Here is an 18,034-nt window from a genome sequence, read left to right as displayed (position 1 = left end):
AAGCTTGCATTAAACTAGCCCGGTTACATTCTGGGTATGTGCTGGGCTTGTTTAAGGCATTTCTGCATTGACTAATGACCCATAGGATTAACACAGCAGGGGTTCCTGGCAGTCCCATTCAGTTTGAATGGGACTGCCAGGGACCCCGGCTGTTAATCTGATGTATATATATATATATGAATTAATTAATTAGTACCCAGTTAGTGTTTTACAACATAATGCTTACATTTTTACTTTTTTACTTTGGTTAAACATTGTTAAACACTTGTTTTATTCTCTCTCTCTCTTTTTTAATTTAAGTGAGAAAAGCGGCGAATTTCTTGCACATACCCCCGTGTTTGTTGACTTTGATTGACTCTGACATCTCTGCATACACTATGCCATTGATTGATACCGTGGAGAAACTGATCCCTGTGATTAAAGAATCTGTCACTGCGCCTACACTCAAGGATCTAGTAGGATGTTGTCAGTGCAGAATTAAGCAGCAGCTGTTTCAGGAGCAGCCTTTGGAGGGAGCTGTCCGCAATGTGCAGCCCAGCTCTGAGCATGTCCCTGTGGAGCAGCCTGCAAGCAGCTCATTATGCAAACACGCAGCAGATGGAAGAGAAGCACAGCAAACATTTCCCTTTCTCCCCGCACAGCCCCTGCAAAACAAGCCCGGATTTTTTCCAAGCATCCTCTTTGCAAGGCAGTCAAAAGACAGATCGCAAAATGGCTTGATTGTCAAAGAAGCCAGCTTACTGAGAATGGGGAATCAGGACGGGAAGCTGAAGAGAAGCTCAGGTGATGTGCAGGAAGCATCAGAGCCTGGGCCCAAAGATGGAGAGAATACAAAGAAAGGAGGCAAAAGGACGCTGGGGAAACGTGGCGAGCAGTCCGGGAAAAAGAGGAGCAAGTCTGAGCCCAGATCATCAGTGTTCTCCAATTTAAGGATCAGAAAGACACTGTCCAGGGCCAAAGATGGTACAAGTGACTCCAAGGAGGATGTCCTGGGAAGCCAGGCCCTCCACACAGAGGAGCTGGACAGTACCTATTCAGTTGTCACAAAAACTCCAGATATTAGCATTTCGGCCGATGAAGGCGGGCTCTCGGATACAGATGCTGACCCTTTTGAGATTCCCCATGACACCCAGGCGATTGCTACCGCTGGCGAAGCACAGGAAGGACCAAGGACCAGCTCGGGCTCTGACACAGACATCTACAGTTTCCACTCAGCCACAGAGCAAGATGATTTGCTTTCTGACATTCAGCAGACGATCAAACTGCAGCACGAGCAGCATCCCCACCAAGGGACCTGTGCTACCGAAACAGATTGTCTCCTATTATCCAAAGCTCTGGGTGGGCACCTTGTTAGCTCTCACACTCTGTTTTTGGATGCAGCTGAACAGGTTATTGCATTTGATAAAGAAAGCATCCTGGACACTGATCTATCCAACCTGACTGCAGCTCAGGCACAGGACCATGAGAACTGGGTAGGGGCTACAGAAATTAAATGTGATGTGAAAGAAGCATCTGATTTAACACGGGGACCGCATCTGAAAGAAGAATCTCGGGGTCTTACATGTGGTACAGATGCAGTTGCAATTGAAATAAATGTTTCTTCTCTTTTGGCCAAAACGGTACATGCAGGTGAAGATAAGGTGCTGGTGGGTGTTGGACTTACAGATATTGCCATTAACAATCTTCTCGCTGACCACAATATGGCAAATCAAAATGTTTTAAAAGAGGAAACGGATGGCTTGTTTTGTGAAAGCAAAAATCATATGATGGACAGTGCTGTAGGTGAGACTCAGAGTAGATATCCAGTTTCATCAAATTTTGCTGGAGTTAAACCGTACCCTCCAATTAACCCATGTTATATTAAAACGACAACTAGACAGCTAAGTTCTCCAACCCATTCCCCTTTTGCATCACCCTCCCAAAGCCCCAAGTTCCATCGGAAACAGGGACAGTTCTTCAAGCAGGAACATTTAAAGAGTAGAAAAAAGAGGTCCAGCAGCCTGGCAGGAGTAGTCAGCCGGTCGGCGGATTGGACAGATGAGTTGACTAGGGAACAAAGCAGAGATTTAAGGAAAGGCAATTCGACAGACTATCTAGTTTACAGGGCACATGGTAAGAAAACGGGTGCAGAAAGTCTTCCAAGTGTGTCTAGAAAGTCATCAAGTGTTCAAGCCACTGCTCAAAGCTTTCCAAATGTTTTCACAGGTGAGAGAAACTTTCATGATTTTTTTGTAAACCTACACATAGATACTGTACTGTATATACGAAAAGTTGGATATTTTGGTTGCCCCAATGCAATTCTTTTTTTGATCACTATCATGCAGTGCTGAGTCTTCATCGATCCTGGTATTGGGTCAAGTATTTCTATATTTATTTATTTATTTAATCTCATGCACTTGTGTTTTTGTTTTTGAGGCATGCCTACACACACACACACACACACACACACACACACACACACACACACACACACACACACACACACACACACATACACACACACACACTTTACTTAAACCAGGTTTGCAGAAGATGACTCCGCACCTCAGTATTAGTGATCAAAAAAGTTAAACATCCATTAGGTCTGCAGTGTGATGTCCTCAGGTGTTATATATTTGTCCACCCCTGCTTATTGTTCTAGCACTTCCCTTGCTGTGAAATATGCCTCCCTCCTATTCGTTGTTGATGCCCGTGTTGTATTCATTTATTCATTCAGTTATTACAAGAGGGAATTAGTGGCACACATCCTCAAGCATTTGGGGAGCTTCTCATGGGTTTTGTCAGCTCACATTGTACCTTTTTCAGTAAAATATTTTGTTAACTTACCTTTTACAATTGCAAGTAGCAAATTAAAAAATAAATTACAAAATTGGTAGACATCATGCTTGCAGAAAGCCACAAATCATTAATTAGTCACTTGCAGCTTTTCCTTTATTGTGCTGTACACCCTATACTTTTCTGTTAATACATTTTCTGAATTTGCCACACACAAGGGAACGCCAGAAGTTCTAAAGTAATTTATGAGCAGTAAGACAAGCCAGGAAAGCAACAACCAATTTCCCAGTCTCATACCCTGCAGGTTACTGCCAATGTACAGTGTATCACGCTTCCAGAAATGCAATGTTGACATACAGATGTAGCAGATGTTGTTGCACCCGTTACCATGTTGGGGTTTCTGTTCTGTTGTAGGGTTATGGTGAAGTGCTTACTTTAACATGTATTTTTTTTTCAGCTTGTTGTGAAAAAGTTTAGGGTTAAAGCAGTGGCTTAGATAGACATGCGCGGGCCCCCGGGCAAACATTTTTTCTGGGCCCCATTATAATTGAACGTATTCCATAGATTAAAAATTAAATATACCACACACACATAAATATAGATTAAATATAAAATATAGATTACTCATCATTTATTTTTAAGTCTTTAGTCCGTTTCCACACTTCTCGCTCAGCAAACATGTCAATGATGTGATCCATTAAGCCTGAGAGCGCGGCAAATGTATATGGGGGTGGAAAATTTTGCTGCCCTTGGCCCGGGCCTAATGGGAAATCCGCCACTGGGTAAAGTAGAGCGTGGGAACCTGTCTGCCCCCATCCACAATGAGATTCAATAGCTTTTTTTTCTCAAATACTATTTTGCTTTTTTTCTCCAAAGTTGTGTAAAATTCACCATACACATTAAATAAATAAGTATAGTAATATAAGATACTACGGACTGCAATTTTTTTTTACCCTCTCCCTGATCCTCTCTCTGATCATCCATCCTCATCAGCACTCTTCCCCCTCATCAGCTCTCTCCCCCTCATCAGCTCTCTCCCCCTCATCATTATCGGCTCTCTCCCCCTCATCATTATCAGCTCTCTCTCCCTCGTCATCAGTTCTCCCCCCTCATCATCAGCTCTCTCCCTTCTGCTCATCCATACCTACCTGTGGGTGGTAATAGAGACAGGTGGGGGGAGATGGTATGCAGTGGCGGGACCCGGCGTTAAACAGAGGATAAGCCAGTAGAGGAATTGGCAGTTGCTACAGAGGCAGAGCAGGACGGTGCGAGGTGAGGAGCACTCTCTAGCAGCATAGACACAGAAAGTAAGAAAGTCTTCTGGGTTGGACCGCTGGGCACGTTCCTCCCTTTCCGTCCTGTTCTGCCTTTGCCAACTGCTAATTCCTCTGCCGGTTTATCCTCTGTTTAACGTCGGGGGCCTGCCAACAGAATTTAGGGGACCCAGGACAAACTTGAAGAATGGGGCCCCTGCAAATCTTACGACATAATCACATTCGGTCTGCTTTGCTCCATCATGTCTTTGTTCCCCCCACCCACTGGTGTGTGTGTCTCTCTCTCTGTTTGTCAGTCCATCTTTTACCCTTCTGTGTCTCGTTTCTCGCCTCCTCTCATGTATTTCTCCTCTTTCCCACTGCATGTCTCTCTCCTCCCCCATACCATGTCTCTCTCCTCTCCCCCCCCCAGCATTTCTTTGTCCTCTTCCCCCCAGAATCTCTCTTCTCTCCTCCACCCTCACATCATGTCTCTCTCTCTCTCTCTCTCTCTCTCTCTCTCTCTCTCTCTCTCTCTCCACTTCCCCGCATCATGTCTCACTCTCCTCTCCTCTTCCCCAGCATGTCTCTCCCTCTCCCAGCATGCCTCTCTCCCCCAGTATGTCTCTTCATTCCCCACAGCATGTCTCTCCCATTCACCCCAGCATGTCTTTCTCCACCCCCTACATGACTTTCTCTCTCCCCCCCACCATGTATTTCTCATCTTACACTGCTCATCTCATTCTCTCTGTTCTCCCCTCATGTATTCCTTATTTCCCCCTCATGTCTTTTTTTCCTCCCTCTTCTCTTTTCTCACACATGCCTTTCTCTTTATTTAACCTCCCATGTATTTTCCCCTTCATGTCATCCTCTAACAACCTGAGCTTTATTTTCCCAGTATTTGTTCCCTCTTTTCCTTCCCCTTTCACCCTTATGTCTCTCTCTCGCTCTCGCTCTCGCTCTCTCGCTCTCTCGCGCTCTCGCTCTCTCGCGCTCTCGCTCTCTCGCGCTCTCGCTCTCTCGCGCTCTCTCTCTCTTCTCCCCACATGTCTTTCTTTTCCCTCTTATGTATTTCTTTCTTGTACTTCATTTTCTCTTTGTCTCTTCTTTTCTGTCCAATTCCCTTTCATGTCTGTTTTAATCCCCATGATTTAACCCTTACCCTCCCTCATCTTTCCCAGCCTGTTTCTCAGGCTGCAGCTCCAGCCCCATGCTGCTGTACTTGAGGCCCCGCCCACCTGCAGAGGCAGGGATTTCCCATCTGTCCTTCCTGCTGTATCTCAGGGCCCCACCCCCCCTGACCCAGGCCTCATCCCCCTGACCCAGGCCTCACCCCCCTGACCCAGGCCTCACCCACCTACAGAGGCAGGGATTTCCCCTCTGTCCTTCCTGTTGTATATCAGGGCCCCACCCCCTGCCCAGGCCTCACCCACCTACAGAGGCAGGGATTTCCCCTCTGTCCTTCCTGTTGTATATCAGGGCCCCACCCCCTGCCCAGGCCTCACCCACCTGCAGAGGCAGGGATTTCCCTTTCTGCTATCTTCCGCATCTCAGGGCCCCTAACACACCGGGCCCGGGACAGCAGTCCTGGCTTTGCCCCCTTGTCAGACCACCACTGCATGCCATCTCCCCCTGCCTGTCTATCTGAAGAGAGAGAGATGGGCCATTGACAGGAGAGGGAGAGCGGGCCCCCCAAGATCGAAGGCCCCCGAGCTTTGCCTGGGCTATAGCTATGCCCCTGGTTTAAAGTCTGTGTTGTAGGTAGGATTTTGATTCATGGTAGAATAAAAGGTTTTTATTTTATTTTTTTAACTCTTAGGCCTCGGACATAGTACAGGCGCGTGTGACATCACAGTGCCTGTATTTGCCGAGATCTGTGTCCTGCAGGGTTGAGCGATGGGGGGCGTGGTGAGGGTGTGCCAGGGGGCGTGCCCGTGACATCACGTGAGCGGTTCGCCCTCATTGGCTGAACCGCGTACATGACCCGGCCATCGTGCGGCATCTCACCACGCATCGGCCGCCTCGTCAGTCACGTGCAAACGTGCATTGGACTTTATTGGTTTGGGTTTGCGGCTCGGGACGTCGGATCCACTATGGACGCGGCCTTATGCTGCCCCTATGACATAGCCTGTATATTAGGAGTTGCCAACTTCAGTCCTGAAGGGCCACTAACAGGTCTGGTTTTAAGGATATCCCTGCTTCAGCACAGGTGACTCAATCAGTGGCTCAAATACTGAGCCACTGACTAGAGCCACCAGTGGTCAAGCAGGGATATCCTGAAACCATTACCTGTGGGTAAAGTGGTCCTACCGGTGGTCCTTGAGGGCTGGAGTTGGCCACCCCTGCTATAGATCATGAGAGTTGGCATGGCAGGGCCCCTTGTGACAATCAGGAAAAGTCTTTCTGTTTTTGCTCATTTTCTAGGGTGGTGGAGGGGTGAGCACGATCAGAATATAAATGTAGCCAAATAATTCATTGCAAGCGAGGGAAAGGTCTATGTACAAAGCTCTTTACACGTCCGCGCAAAAGAAGAAAAACATTTTAGGACATTTACAGTGGTGGGATATGGATTATAATGATGCTTTATACCTGCTATACAGTATGTTATGTAATTCAAATACTGTACAAATGTAGCAATGCCTTTGCACCCATTACAGCACATGCCCTGCATCAAAGCTAGGGTGTCATTTAGGGCAGGATTTGAAGCAAACAAACATAAAAGTTTATGCGCACTAAATAACGCACCGCTGGGCATCATTCAACACGTTTTGGATTTTTTAATTTTTTTTTACAGAATTGATACGTGATGTGGTGCTATAACTTTGGCCAGATCTGTATCTTCTGAGTAATTTAACTTGGTTCTTAAATTTTTTTTTTTTTTTTTATAAATACTGATGCAGCGGCCATTATTTGAACACATCATGGCGCCGATTTTGAGTTATCTGCTGTTCCCCACGCTGCATGAACGCTGCCAATCGCCCCAGGCTCCCGCGCTTATCGCGGATGTTTTGTTTGAATTTCATGGATTCTGTTTCTTCGTTTGCAATAAAATGGATGAATTATAATGTGTACAGTACTGTGCTACTGTGCTACTGTGCTACTGTGTCATTTTCATGTTTTTAAAAGCCAGAACACTAAAATTCGTTTTTCTGCACTCGCCGCGCTCGCATCTTAGTGCGGGGAGGCTGGAATTCATCCCGCGGTTTCAAATCGGGATTCCGATGTACATGACGCGTGAAGTGTTCGAATAACGGCCGCTGCATCTGTACGTCTGTAAATTACATTGACTTTCTCTCTTCTGAAAGGTTTAACGTTTGATACTGTAAAACAGTAACATTGTATTTTAATTTAAAGTATGCACACAGTGCTTCATTTATAAATAGGTTTGTTAGACACATTGAATTACAAATTCAATAGTTAAAAATATATTTATTAGTGTTAAAACAGTCAACTGTTTTTAAAAAAAAATTTTAAACAAAGATTAAAATCACAGTAAATGAGTACTGTTTAAGTAAAATGTTTTGTATGTTGTGTTTTATCTTCACCAGTGGGTCATCTCTAGCACTCACAAGGATATTCCCATCTCATATCATAGAGACTCTGAGAGGGGTGGCCAACTCCAGTCCTCCATGGCCACCAACAGGTTAGGTTTTCAGGATATCCCTGCTTCAGCACAGGTGGCTCAGTCAACCACTGATTGAGCCATGTGTGCTGAAGCTGGGATATCCTGAAAACCTGACCTGTAGGTGGTCCTGGAGGACTGGAGTTGGCCACCCCTCTCATAGACCATCTTCTGCTTTTGGGAACTATGTTTATATGTCTTAAACTCTCTTCATTCTGCTGGAAGAAAAATGTGTGTGCACTGTATATAGTAAATCTGTGTGTATAGATGTACAGTAGCAGACGTGATTATGCGAGTCAACGTACAAAATGCGTTCAATAACACGTTCTTCTTCACCATTGTTTTCAATAGAACTACTATTAAATAACACACCAGCGTTAATGCAACACATTGCATATATATACAATCTACCAATTAGATTGTAAGCTCTTCGGAGCAGGGACTCCCTTTCCTAAATGTTACTTTTATGTTTGAGCACTTCTTCCCTTTGTGTTATTTATATCTTATTATTTATATACCATGGTTTACACATGTGCTATCATGTTGTTTGAATACAATCTTTTTGCTACATACTGTACTACTGAGTGCTGTTTCTTTGCTTTCCCCGCTGGAAAGGCAATCTGTTGCATATACTTGTCTTATGGAACATGCACCTGATGATTTGACTCTTTTGCTTGGAGTGCAAGCTGTTAGATATATAGATATCTCTCTCTCTCTCTCTCTCTCTCTCTCTATCTTTTTTTTTTTTTTTTTAAATCAACCCTCTGTTTAATTTTTAATGCAGGGCGCACACTTTTGGAAAAGCTATTCAAGCAGCAGGAAAAAGCGCCTGAGGAAGCAGAAAAACTCTGTTCTCAGATTATTGCTGTGGGCCTGTTGCTGCCTTTCAGTGATTGTTTTCGTGAACAATGTAGCAAGAGTGCACCACAGATTCCATCAACTTTCAATGTAAGTTGGGATGGGTAACTTTTGTGTATTCTTTTTATTTTAAGGCATGGATTAAGTGTTCAATCTTCTTTTTTTCATGCTTTTTAAACCCCTTGAGTGCTGCTTGACAGTACTTATTGACCTAAAATACATGCTGTGGTGCTGCATAATGTAACCATTATGTCATAAGTGACTGGACCCTTTACCACTTGAGAGCATTTTACAAAATACTGTATAAAAATGTTAGATGGGTGTCTCTTTTTAAACTAAAAGGGGGAACATCACCATTAGATATTGGGTCAGAGTCCCTTTGTAAAATCCCAGAATACCCTTGTGTCTGTCTGTAATGTGGTGTATAACTAGACATACACGATACTGTCCTAAATGCACCCCCCCCCGCTAAACATTTTGCCAACTCTCAAAGGGATGATAATGTCTCCAAATTAGTAAGCTTTGTGTAAAATATTGCCAGATGGTGAGTATGCTCTATTTACAGTCTCTGCATTAATCAAATCTAGTGATTTTAGAGAATTTCATACATTAGCCAATTAAGTGAAGTTGCAATGCACACTGACCAAATGCATGGCGAATCATATACGATCCATGACAGTCTGACTTTCATGACTAGATCTTCAATACAGTATGTCAGTGGTTCCCAACTTTTTTTACATTGTGCACCCCCTGATAGAAAATATTTATTCCACGAGCCACTAGTAGTTAATAAATATTATTGCCTACTCAGACTATTGCTATCAAACCTGTTTGACCAATCCCAGGCTGTATATAGAGTCCTGAGCTTTTGGGGTGTACCCGTGTTTAATAAAGCCTCAAACTGCATCTCAGTGTTTGTAGATCGTATGGATGTTATAGCTGTCAATTACTGTGGGAGCTTGCAGTCATGCCACACATTCATTGCCACTTTGTTTGCAAAGCATTGTGGGGAGCGACTTTAATTCCTGCTGCAATTTACCCTAATGTTTTTTTTGCGGCCTTACTAAGCCCACTGTCCCCACACAGGCTCAGGAACCCACTCTACTGCCTTGAATTCATTATTACATATTTTTTGGGGGGTGAGCCCCTTGGAGACACTTCATCCAGCCCCCTATTGTGAATCACTGCAGTAGGTAAATGGTGGTGCAACAAGAGCCTGGTAATATTATCAAAATACAGGCAAAATCAAATCTATTTTGTTGTTTTGTATGCCATTCTAAATTCATGAATTCATGAAGGCATATTGTTATTTTTACACTGTCATACTGATGCAGCGGCCGTTATTCGAACACATCTCAGCGCCGATTTTGAGTTCTCTGCTGTTCCCCATGCAGCATGAACGCGGCCAATCGCCCCAGGCACCCATGCTTATTGCGGATGTTTTGTTTGAATTTCATGGATTCTGTTTCTTAGTTTGCAATAAAATGGATGAATTGTAATGTGTACAGTACTGTGCTACTGTGCTACTGTGTTACTGTCAATTTCATGTTTTTGAAAGCCAGAACACTAAAATTCGTTTTTCTGCACTCGCCGCGCTCGCATCTTAGTGCGGGGAGGCTGGAATTCATCCCGTGGTTTCAAATCGGGATTCCAATGTACATGACGCGTGAAGTGTTCGAATAACGGCCGCTGCATCAGTATATACTGTTTAACTGTGACCATGACTGAAAGATATATTCAAGTTTCTATCCTCCTGTCTTTATTTTATATATAGAAAAATAAATTGCATGTTTATTGAAATTTTGGTAATGTCGGAAAATAACATAAACCATTGTAGTATACAGATACTCCCCAAAACACCATGTATGGTTTACTGTATCTAGGTTTATATTAAGAATATTATTGTTATTGGGGCGTGAAGATTGCTAGTACCAAAAATAAAAAAAATAATACTTTAGCACTCTAGATTACAAACACCTTCAGCACTCAAAGGTTTAAACACAGATAGCATTTGGACGTGTGTGTGTGTGTGGCTATAGATGTGTGTGTGTGTGTGTGCAGGGCCGCCAACAGAAATCATGGGGCCCAGGACAAATAAAAGGAGCAGGGCCCCCCCAACCCATAGCGCCCCCCCTGAACCCATAACGCCCCCCCGAACCCATAGCGCCCCCCCCAAACCCATAGCGCACCTACCACAAAAAAATATTTTTTAGAGCGCAACTTTTACGTAACTGTTTTCTTAATGTGATACAGAAAAAACCATTACAATGCAACCTGTTTATTTTTATATTTTCAACAAAAGACAGATGACTGCCTGTCTGGGTGGGTGGGTGAGAGTGGGTGGGTGAGAGTGGGTGGGTGAGAGTGGGTGGGTGAGAGAGTGGGTGGGTGGGTGAGAGAGTGGGTGGGTGAGAGAGTGGGTGGGTGGGTGAGAGAGGGTGGGTGGGTGAGAGTGGGTGGGTGAGAGAGAGAGTGGGTGGATGAGAGAGAGAGTGGGTGGATGAGAGATAGAGTGGGTGGATGAGAGAGAGTGGGTGGATGAGAGAGAGAGTGGGTGGGTGAGAGAGAGAGTGGGTGGGTGAGAGAGAGAGTGGGTGGGTGAGAGAGTGGGTGGGTGAGAGAGAGAGTGGGTGGGTGAGAGAGAGAGAGAGTGGGTGGGTGAGAGAGAGAGAGGGTGGATGAGAGAGAGAGAGAGAGTGGGTGGGTGAGAGAGAGAGAGAGAGTGGGTGGGTGAGAGAGAGAGAGAGAGATAGTGGGTGGGTGAGAGAGAGAGAGAGAGTGGGTGGGTGAGAGAGAGAGAGTGGGTGGGTGAGAGAGAGAGAGTGGGTGGGTGAGAGAGAGAGTGGGTGGGTGAGAGAGAGAGTGGGTGGGTGAGAGAGAGAGTGGGTGGGTGAGAGAGAGAGAGTGGGTGAGAGAGAGTGGGTGGGTGAGAGAGAGAGAGAGAGAGGGTGAGAGAGAGAGAGATAGTGGGTGGGTGAGAGAGAGAGAGTGGGTGGGTGAGAGAGAGAGAGTGGGTGGGTGAGAGAGTGGGTGGGTGAGAGAGAAAGTGGGTGGGTGAGAGAGAGATTGGGTGGGTGAGAGAGAGTGGGTGTGTGAGAGAGAGTGGGTGGGTGAGAGAGAGAGAGAGAGAGAGAGTGGGTGGGTGAGAGAGAGAGAGTGGGTGGGTGAGAGAGAGAGTGTGGGTGGGTGAGAGAGAGAGTGGGTGGGTGAGAGGGTGGGTGGGTGAGAGAGAGGAAGTGGGTGGGTGAGAGGGAGAGAGAGGGGGTGGGTGAGAGAGAGAGTGGGTGGGTGAGAGAGAGTGGGTAGGTGAGAGAGAGAGTGGGTGGGTGAGATAGAGAGTGGGTGGGTGAGAGAGAGAGAGAGTGGGTGGGTGAGAGAGAGAGAGAGTGGGTGGGTGAGAGAGAGAGAGAGTGGGTGGGTGAGAGAGAGAGTGGGTGGGTGAGAGAGAGAGAGTGGGTGGGTGAGAGAGAGTGGGTGGGTGAGAGAGAGAGAGGGAGTGGGTGGATGAGAGAGAGAGGGAGTGGGTGGGTGAGAGAGAGAGTGGGTAAGAGAGAGAGAGAGTGGGTAAGAGAGAGAGTGGGTGGGTGAGAGAGAGAGAGTGGGTGGGTGAGAGAGAGAGAGTGGGTGGGTGAGAGAGAGAGTGGGTGGGTGAGAGAGAGTGTGGGTGGGTGAGAGAGAGATTGGGTGGGGTGAGAGAGAGAGATTGGGTGGGTGAGAGAGAGAGAGTGGGTGGGTGAGAGAGTGTGGGAGAGAGAGAGAGTGGGTGGGTGAGTGAGAGAGTGGGTGGGTGAGTGTGTGAGTGGGTGGGGTGAGTGAGAGAGTGGGTGGGTGAGTGAGAGTGTGGGTGGGTGAGTGAGAGAGTGGGTGTGTGAGAGTGGGTGGGTGAGAGAGTGGGTGGGTGAGAGAGTGGGTGGGTGAGAGAGAGAGAGGGTGAGAGAGTGAGGATAGAGAGTGGGTGGGTGAGAGTGAGAGAGAGAGTGGGTGGATGAGAGAGAGTGGGTGGTTGAGAGAGAGGGAGAGTGGGTGGTTGAGAGAGAGAGAATGGGTGAGAGAGAGTGAGTGGGTGAGAGAGAGTGAGTGGGTGAGAGAGAGTGAGTGGGTGAGAGAGAGTGGGTGGGTGAGAGAGAGTGGGTGGGTGAGAGAGAGTGGGTGGGTGAGAGTGAGTGGGTGGGTGAGTGAGAGTGGGTGGGGTGAGAGAGAGTGGGTGGGTGAGAGTGGTGGGTGGTGTGAGAGAGAGTGGGTGGGTGAGAGTGAGTGGGTGGGTGAGAGTGTGTGGGTGGGTGAGTGAGTGTGAGAGTGGGTGGGTGAGTGAGAGAGAGTGGGTGGGTGTGAGTGAGAGAGTGGGTGGGTGAGAGAGTGAGAGTGGGTGGGTGAGTGAGAGTGGGTGGGTGAGAGAGAGTGGGTGGGTGAGAGAGAGTGGGTGGGTGAGAGAGAGTGGGTGGGTGAGAGAGAGTGGGTGGGTGAGGTGAGAGTGGGTGGGTGAGAGAGAGTGGGTGGGGTGAGAGAGTGTGGGTGGGTGAGAGAGAGTGGGTGGGTGAGAGTGAGTGGGTGGGTAGTGTGAGAGAGGGGAGTGGGTGGGTGAGAGAGAGTGGGTGGGTGAGAGAGAGAGTGGGTGGGTGAGAGAGTGAGGTGGGTGGGTGAGAGTGAGAGAGTGGGTGGGTGAGAGAGAGAGAGTGGGTGGGTGAGAGAGAGTGGGTGGGTGAGAGAGAGAGTGGGTGGGTGAGAGAGAGTGAGTGGGTGGGTGAGAGAGAGAGTGGGTGGGTGAGAGAGAGTGTGGGTGGGTGTGAGAGAGAGTGGGCGGGTGAGAGTGGGTGGGTGAGAGAGAGAGAGAGAGTGGGTGGGTGGGTGAGAGAGAGAGAGTGGGTGGGTGAGAGAGAGAGAGTGAGTGGGTGAGAGAGAGAGTGAGTGGGTGAGAGAGAGAGTGGGTGGGTGAGAGAGAGTGGGCGGGTGAGAGAGAGAGTGGGCGGGTGAGAGAGAGAGTGGGCGGGTGAGAGAGAGAGTGGGCGGGTGAGAGAGAGAGTGGGCGGGTGGGTGAGTGAGAGAGAGTGAGAGGGTGGGTGAGTGAACCCTTTAAAAGCAGTTGAGAGTATTTAGGAGTATCTCACACTTGTCTTATAACCTTGGTTCTCACACTGTCCTGTGAATATCACACTGTCCTGCAGTCCTGCAGTTAGTATCCCAGTGTGCCTGACGTGCTTAAGAGTGGGTGGATGAGAGAGAGAGTGGGTGGATGAGAGAGAGAGTGGGTGGATGAGAGAGAGAGTGGGTGGATGAGAGAGTGGGTGGGTGAGAGAGAGAGTGGGTGGGTGAGAGAGAGAGTGGGTGGGTGAGAGAGAGTGGGTGGGTGAGAGAGAGAGTGGGTGGGTGAGAGAGAGAGTGGGTGGGTGAGAGAGAGAGTGGGTGGGTGAGAGAGAGAGAGTGGGTGGGTGAGAGAGAGAGAGTGGGTGGGTGAGAGAGAGAGGGTGGATGAGAGAGAGAGAGAGAGAGAGAGAGAGAGAGAGTGGGTGGTGGGTGAGAGAGAGAGAGAGAGAGAGAGTGGGTGGGTGAGAGAGAGAGAGAGAGATAGTGGGTGGGTGAGAGAAAGAGAGTGGGTGGGTGAGAGAGAGACAGTGGGTGGGTGAGAGAGTGGGTGGGTGAGAGAGAGAGAGTGGGTGGGTGAGAGAGAGAGAGAGAGAGTGGGTGGGTGAGAGAGAGAGTGGGTGGGTGAGAGAGAGAGAGTGGGTGGGTGAGAGAGAGAGAGTGGGTGAGAGAGAGAGAGAGATAGTGGGTGGGTGGGTGAGAGAGAGAGTGGGTGGGTGAGAGAGAGAGAGTGGGTGGGTGAGAGAGTGGGTGGGTGAGAGAGTGGGTGGTGAGAGAGAGATTGGGTGGGTGAGAGAGAGAGTGGGTGGGTGAGAGAGAGAGTGGGTGGGTGAGAGAGAGTGGGTGGGTGAGAGAGAGTGGGTGGGTGAGAGAGAGTGGGTGGGTGAGAGAGAGAAGAGAGTGGGTGGGTGGGTGAGAGGAGAGAGTGGGTGGATGAGAGAGAGAGAGAGAGAGAGAGAGTGGGTGGTGTGAGAGAGGGTGGGTGAGAGAGAGGGAGTGGGTGGGTGAGAGGGAGAGAGAGGGAGTGGGTGGGTGAGAGAGAGAGAGAGGGAGTGGGTGGGTGAGAGAGAGAGTGGGTGGGTGAGAGAGAGAGTGGGTGGGTGAGAGAGAGAGTGGGTGGGTGAGAGAGAGAGTGGGTGGGTGAGAGAGAGAGTGGGTGGGTGAGAGAGAGAGAGTGGGTGGGTGAGAGAGAGAGAGTGGGTGGGTGAGAGAGAGAGAGTGGGTGGGTGAGAGAGAGAGGGTGGATGAGAGAGAGAGAGAGAGAGTGGGTGGGTGAGAGAGAGAGAGAGAGAGAGAGAGAGAGAGAGTGGGTGGGTGAGAGAGAGAGAGAGAGAGAGTGGGTGGGTGAGAGAGAGAGAGAGAGAGAGAGAGAGAGAGAGATAGTGGGTGGGTGAGAGAAAGAGAGTGGGTGGGTGAGAGAAAGAGAGTGGGTGGGTGAGAGAGTGGGTTGGTGAGAGAGAGAGAGTGGGTGGGTGAGAGAGAGAGAGAGAGAGTGGGTGGGTGAGAGAGAGAGAGTGGGTGGGTGAGAGAGAGAGAGTGGGTGGGTGAGAGAGAGAGAGCGAGTGGGTGAGAGAGAGAGAGAGATAGTGGGTGGGTGGGTGAGAGAGAGAGTGGGTGGGTGAGAGAGAGAGAGTGGGTGGATGAGAGAGTGGGTGGGTGAGAGAGTGGGTGGGTGAGAGAGAGGAGTGGGTGGGTGAGAGAGAGAGAGTGGGTGGGTGAGAGAGAGAGAGGATGGGTGAGAGAGAGATTGGGTGGGTGAGAGAGAGATTGGGTGGGTGAGAGAGAGTGGGTGGGTGAGAAAGAGTGGGTGGGTGAGAGAGAGTGGGTGGGTGAGAGAGAGTGGGTGGGTGAGAGAGAGATTGGGTGGGTGAGAGAGAGATTGGGTGGGTGAGAGAGAGATTGGGTGGGTGAGAGAGAGTGGGTGGGTGAGAGAGAGTGGGTGGGTGAGAGAGAGTGGGTGGGTGAGAGAGAGTGGGTGGGTGAGAGAGAGTGGGTGGGTGAGAGAGAGTGGGTGGGTGAGAGAGAGAGAGAGAGAGTGGGTGGGTGAGAGAGAGAGAGTGGGTGGATGAGAGAGAGAGAGAGAGAGAGAGGGTGGGTGAGAGAGAGTGGGTGGGTGAGAGAGAGAGTGGGTGGGTGAGAGAGAGAGAGTGGGTGGGTGAGAGAGAGAGAGAGTGGGTGGGTGAGAGAGAGAGGGTGGATGAGAGAGAGAGAGAGAGAGAGTGGGTGGGTGAGAGAGAGAGAGAGAGAGTGGGTGGGTGAGAGAGAGAGAGAGAGATAGTGGGTGGGTGAGAGAGAGAGAGTGGGTGGGTGAGAGAGTGGGTGGGTGAGAGAGAGAGAGTGGGTGGGTGAGAGAGAGAGAGAGAGTGGGTGGGTGAGAGAGAGAGAGAGAGTGGGTGGGTGAGAGAGAGAGAGTGGGTGAGAGAGAGAGAGAGAAGTGGGTGAGAGAGAGAGAGAGATAGTGGGTGGGTGGGTGAGAGAGAGAGTGGGTGGGTGAGAGAGAGAGAGTGGGTGGGTGAGAGAGAGAGAGAGTGGGTGGGTGAGAGAGAGAGAGTGGGTGGGTGAGAGAGAGAGGATGGGTGAGAGAGAGATTGGGTGGGTGAGAGAGAGATTGGGTGGGTGAGAGAGAGTGGGTGGGTGAGAGAGAGTGGGTGGGTGAGAGAGAGTGGGTGGGTGAGAGAGAGAGAGAGAGAGAGAGTGGGTGGGTGAGAGAGAGAGAGTGGGTGGGTGAGAGAGAGAGAGAGAGAGTGGGTGGGTGAGAGAGAGGGTGGGTGGGTGAGAGAGAGGGAGTGGGTGGGTGAGAGGGAGAGAGAGGGAGTGGGTGGGTGAGAGAGAGAGTGGGTGGGTGAGAGAGAGTGGGTGGGTGAGAGAGAGAGTGGGTGGGTGAGAGAGAGAGTGGGTGGGTGAGAGAGAGAGAGTGGGTGGGTGAGAGAGAGAGAGAGAGAGTGGGTGGGTGAGAGAGAGAGAGTGGGTGGGTGAGAGAGAGTGGGTGGGTGAGAGAGAGAGGGAGTGGGTGGTGAGAGAGAGAGTGGGTAAGAGAGAGAGTGGGTGGGTGAGAGAGAGAGAGTGGGTGGGTGAGAGAGAGAGAGTGGGTGGGTGAGAGAGAGTGGGTGGGTGAGAGAGAGAGTGGGTGGGTGAGAGAGAGAGTGGGTGGGTGAGAGAGAGATTGGGTGGGTGAGAGAGAGAGTGGGTGGGTGAGAGAGAGTGGGAGAGAGAGAGAGTGGGAGAGAGAGAGAGTGGGGAGAGAGAGAGAGTGGGAGAGAGAGAGAGTGGGAGAGAGAGAGAGTGGGAGAGAGAGAGAGTGGGAGAGAGAGAGAGAGTGGGTGGGTGAGAGAGTGGGAGAGAGAGAGAGTGGGAGAGAGGAGAGAGTGGGTGGGTGAGAGAGTGGGTGGGTGAGAGAGTGGGTGGGTGAGAGAGTGGGTGGGTGGGTGAGAGAGAGAGTGGGTGGGTGAGAGAGAGAGAGTGGGTGAGAGAGAGAGAGTGGGTGGGTGAGAGAGAGAGTGGGTGGGTGAGAGAGAGAGAGTGGGTGGGTGAGAGAGAGTGGGTGGGTGAGAGAGAGTGGGTGGGTGAGAGAGAGAGAGGGAGTGGGTGGATGAGAGAGAGAGGGAGTGGGTGGGTGAGAGAGAGAGTGGGTAAGAGAGAGAGTGGGTGGGTAAGAGAGAGAGTGGGTGGGTGAGAGAGAGAGAGTGGGTGGGTGAGAGAGAGAGAGTGGGTGGGTGAGAGAGAGAGTGGGTGGGTGAGAGAGAGAGTGGGTGGGTGAGAGAGAGAGTGGGTGGGTGAGAGAGAGAGTGGGTGGGTGAGAGAGAGAGTGGGTGGGTGAGAGAGAGAGTGGGTGGGAGAGAGAGAGAGTGGGAGAGAGAGAGAGTGGGAGAGAGAGAGAGTGGGAGAGAGAGAGAGTGGGAGAGAGAGAGAGTGGGAGAGAGAGAGAGTGGGAGAGAGAGAGAGAGAGAGTGGGTGGGTGAGAGAGAGTGGGAGAGAGAGAGAGTGGGAGAGAGAGAGAGTGGGAGAGAGAGAGAGTGGGAGAGAGAGAGAGTGGGTGGGTGAGAGAGTGGGTGGGTGAGAGAGTGGGTGGGTGAGAGAGAGAGTGGGTGGGTGAGAGAAAGAGAGAATGGGTGAGAGAGAGTGGTTGAGAGAGAGAGAGTGAGTGAGTGGGTGAGAGAGAGAGTGAGTGGGTGAGAGAGAGAGTGGGTGGGTGAGAGAGAGAGTAGGCGGGTGAGAGAGAGAGTGGGTGGGTGAGAGAGAGAGTGGGCGGGTGAGAGAGAGATTGGGCGGGTGGGTGAGTGAGAGAGAGTGAGAGGGTGGGTGAGTGAACCCTTTAAAAGCAGTTGAGAGTATTTAGGAGTATCTCACACTTGTCTTATAACCTTGGTTCTCACACTGTCCTGTGAATATCACACTGTCCTGCAGTCCTGCAGTTAGTATCCCAGTGTGCCTGACGTTGCATACGATA

The 18,034-nt window shown here is 49.7% G+C and overlaps 1 protein-coding gene across 1 annotated transcript in view; it reads left to right on the top strand.

Moving 5' to 3' along the window:
- Window positions 1-522: 522 nt before the first annotated feature.
- Window positions 523-18,034, top strand: part of FMN2 (formin 2) — a 239,343-nt gene continuing 221,831 nt past the window's right edge. The window contains exons 1-2 of the mRNA XM_075596755.1: window positions 523-2,205; window positions 8,435-8,598. Of these exons, the coding sequence (XP_075452870.1) occupies window positions 747-2,205; window positions 8,435-8,598 (1,623 nt within the window). The 5' untranslated portion in view covers window positions 523-746. The remainder of the gene's footprint in view (window positions 2,206-8,434; window positions 8,599-18,034) is intronic.

The sequence above is a fragment of the Ascaphus truei genome, chromosome 4 (assembly GCF_040206685.1).
Source record: "Ascaphus truei isolate aAscTru1 chromosome 4, aAscTru1.hap1, whole genome shotgun sequence".
NCBI classification, from domain to species: domain Eukaryota; kingdom Metazoa; phylum Chordata; class Amphibia; order Anura; family Ascaphidae; genus Ascaphus; species Ascaphus truei.
The sequence above is the reverse complement of the archived record's forward strand: the minus strand, read 5'-3'. Positions and strand labels throughout refer to the sequence as shown.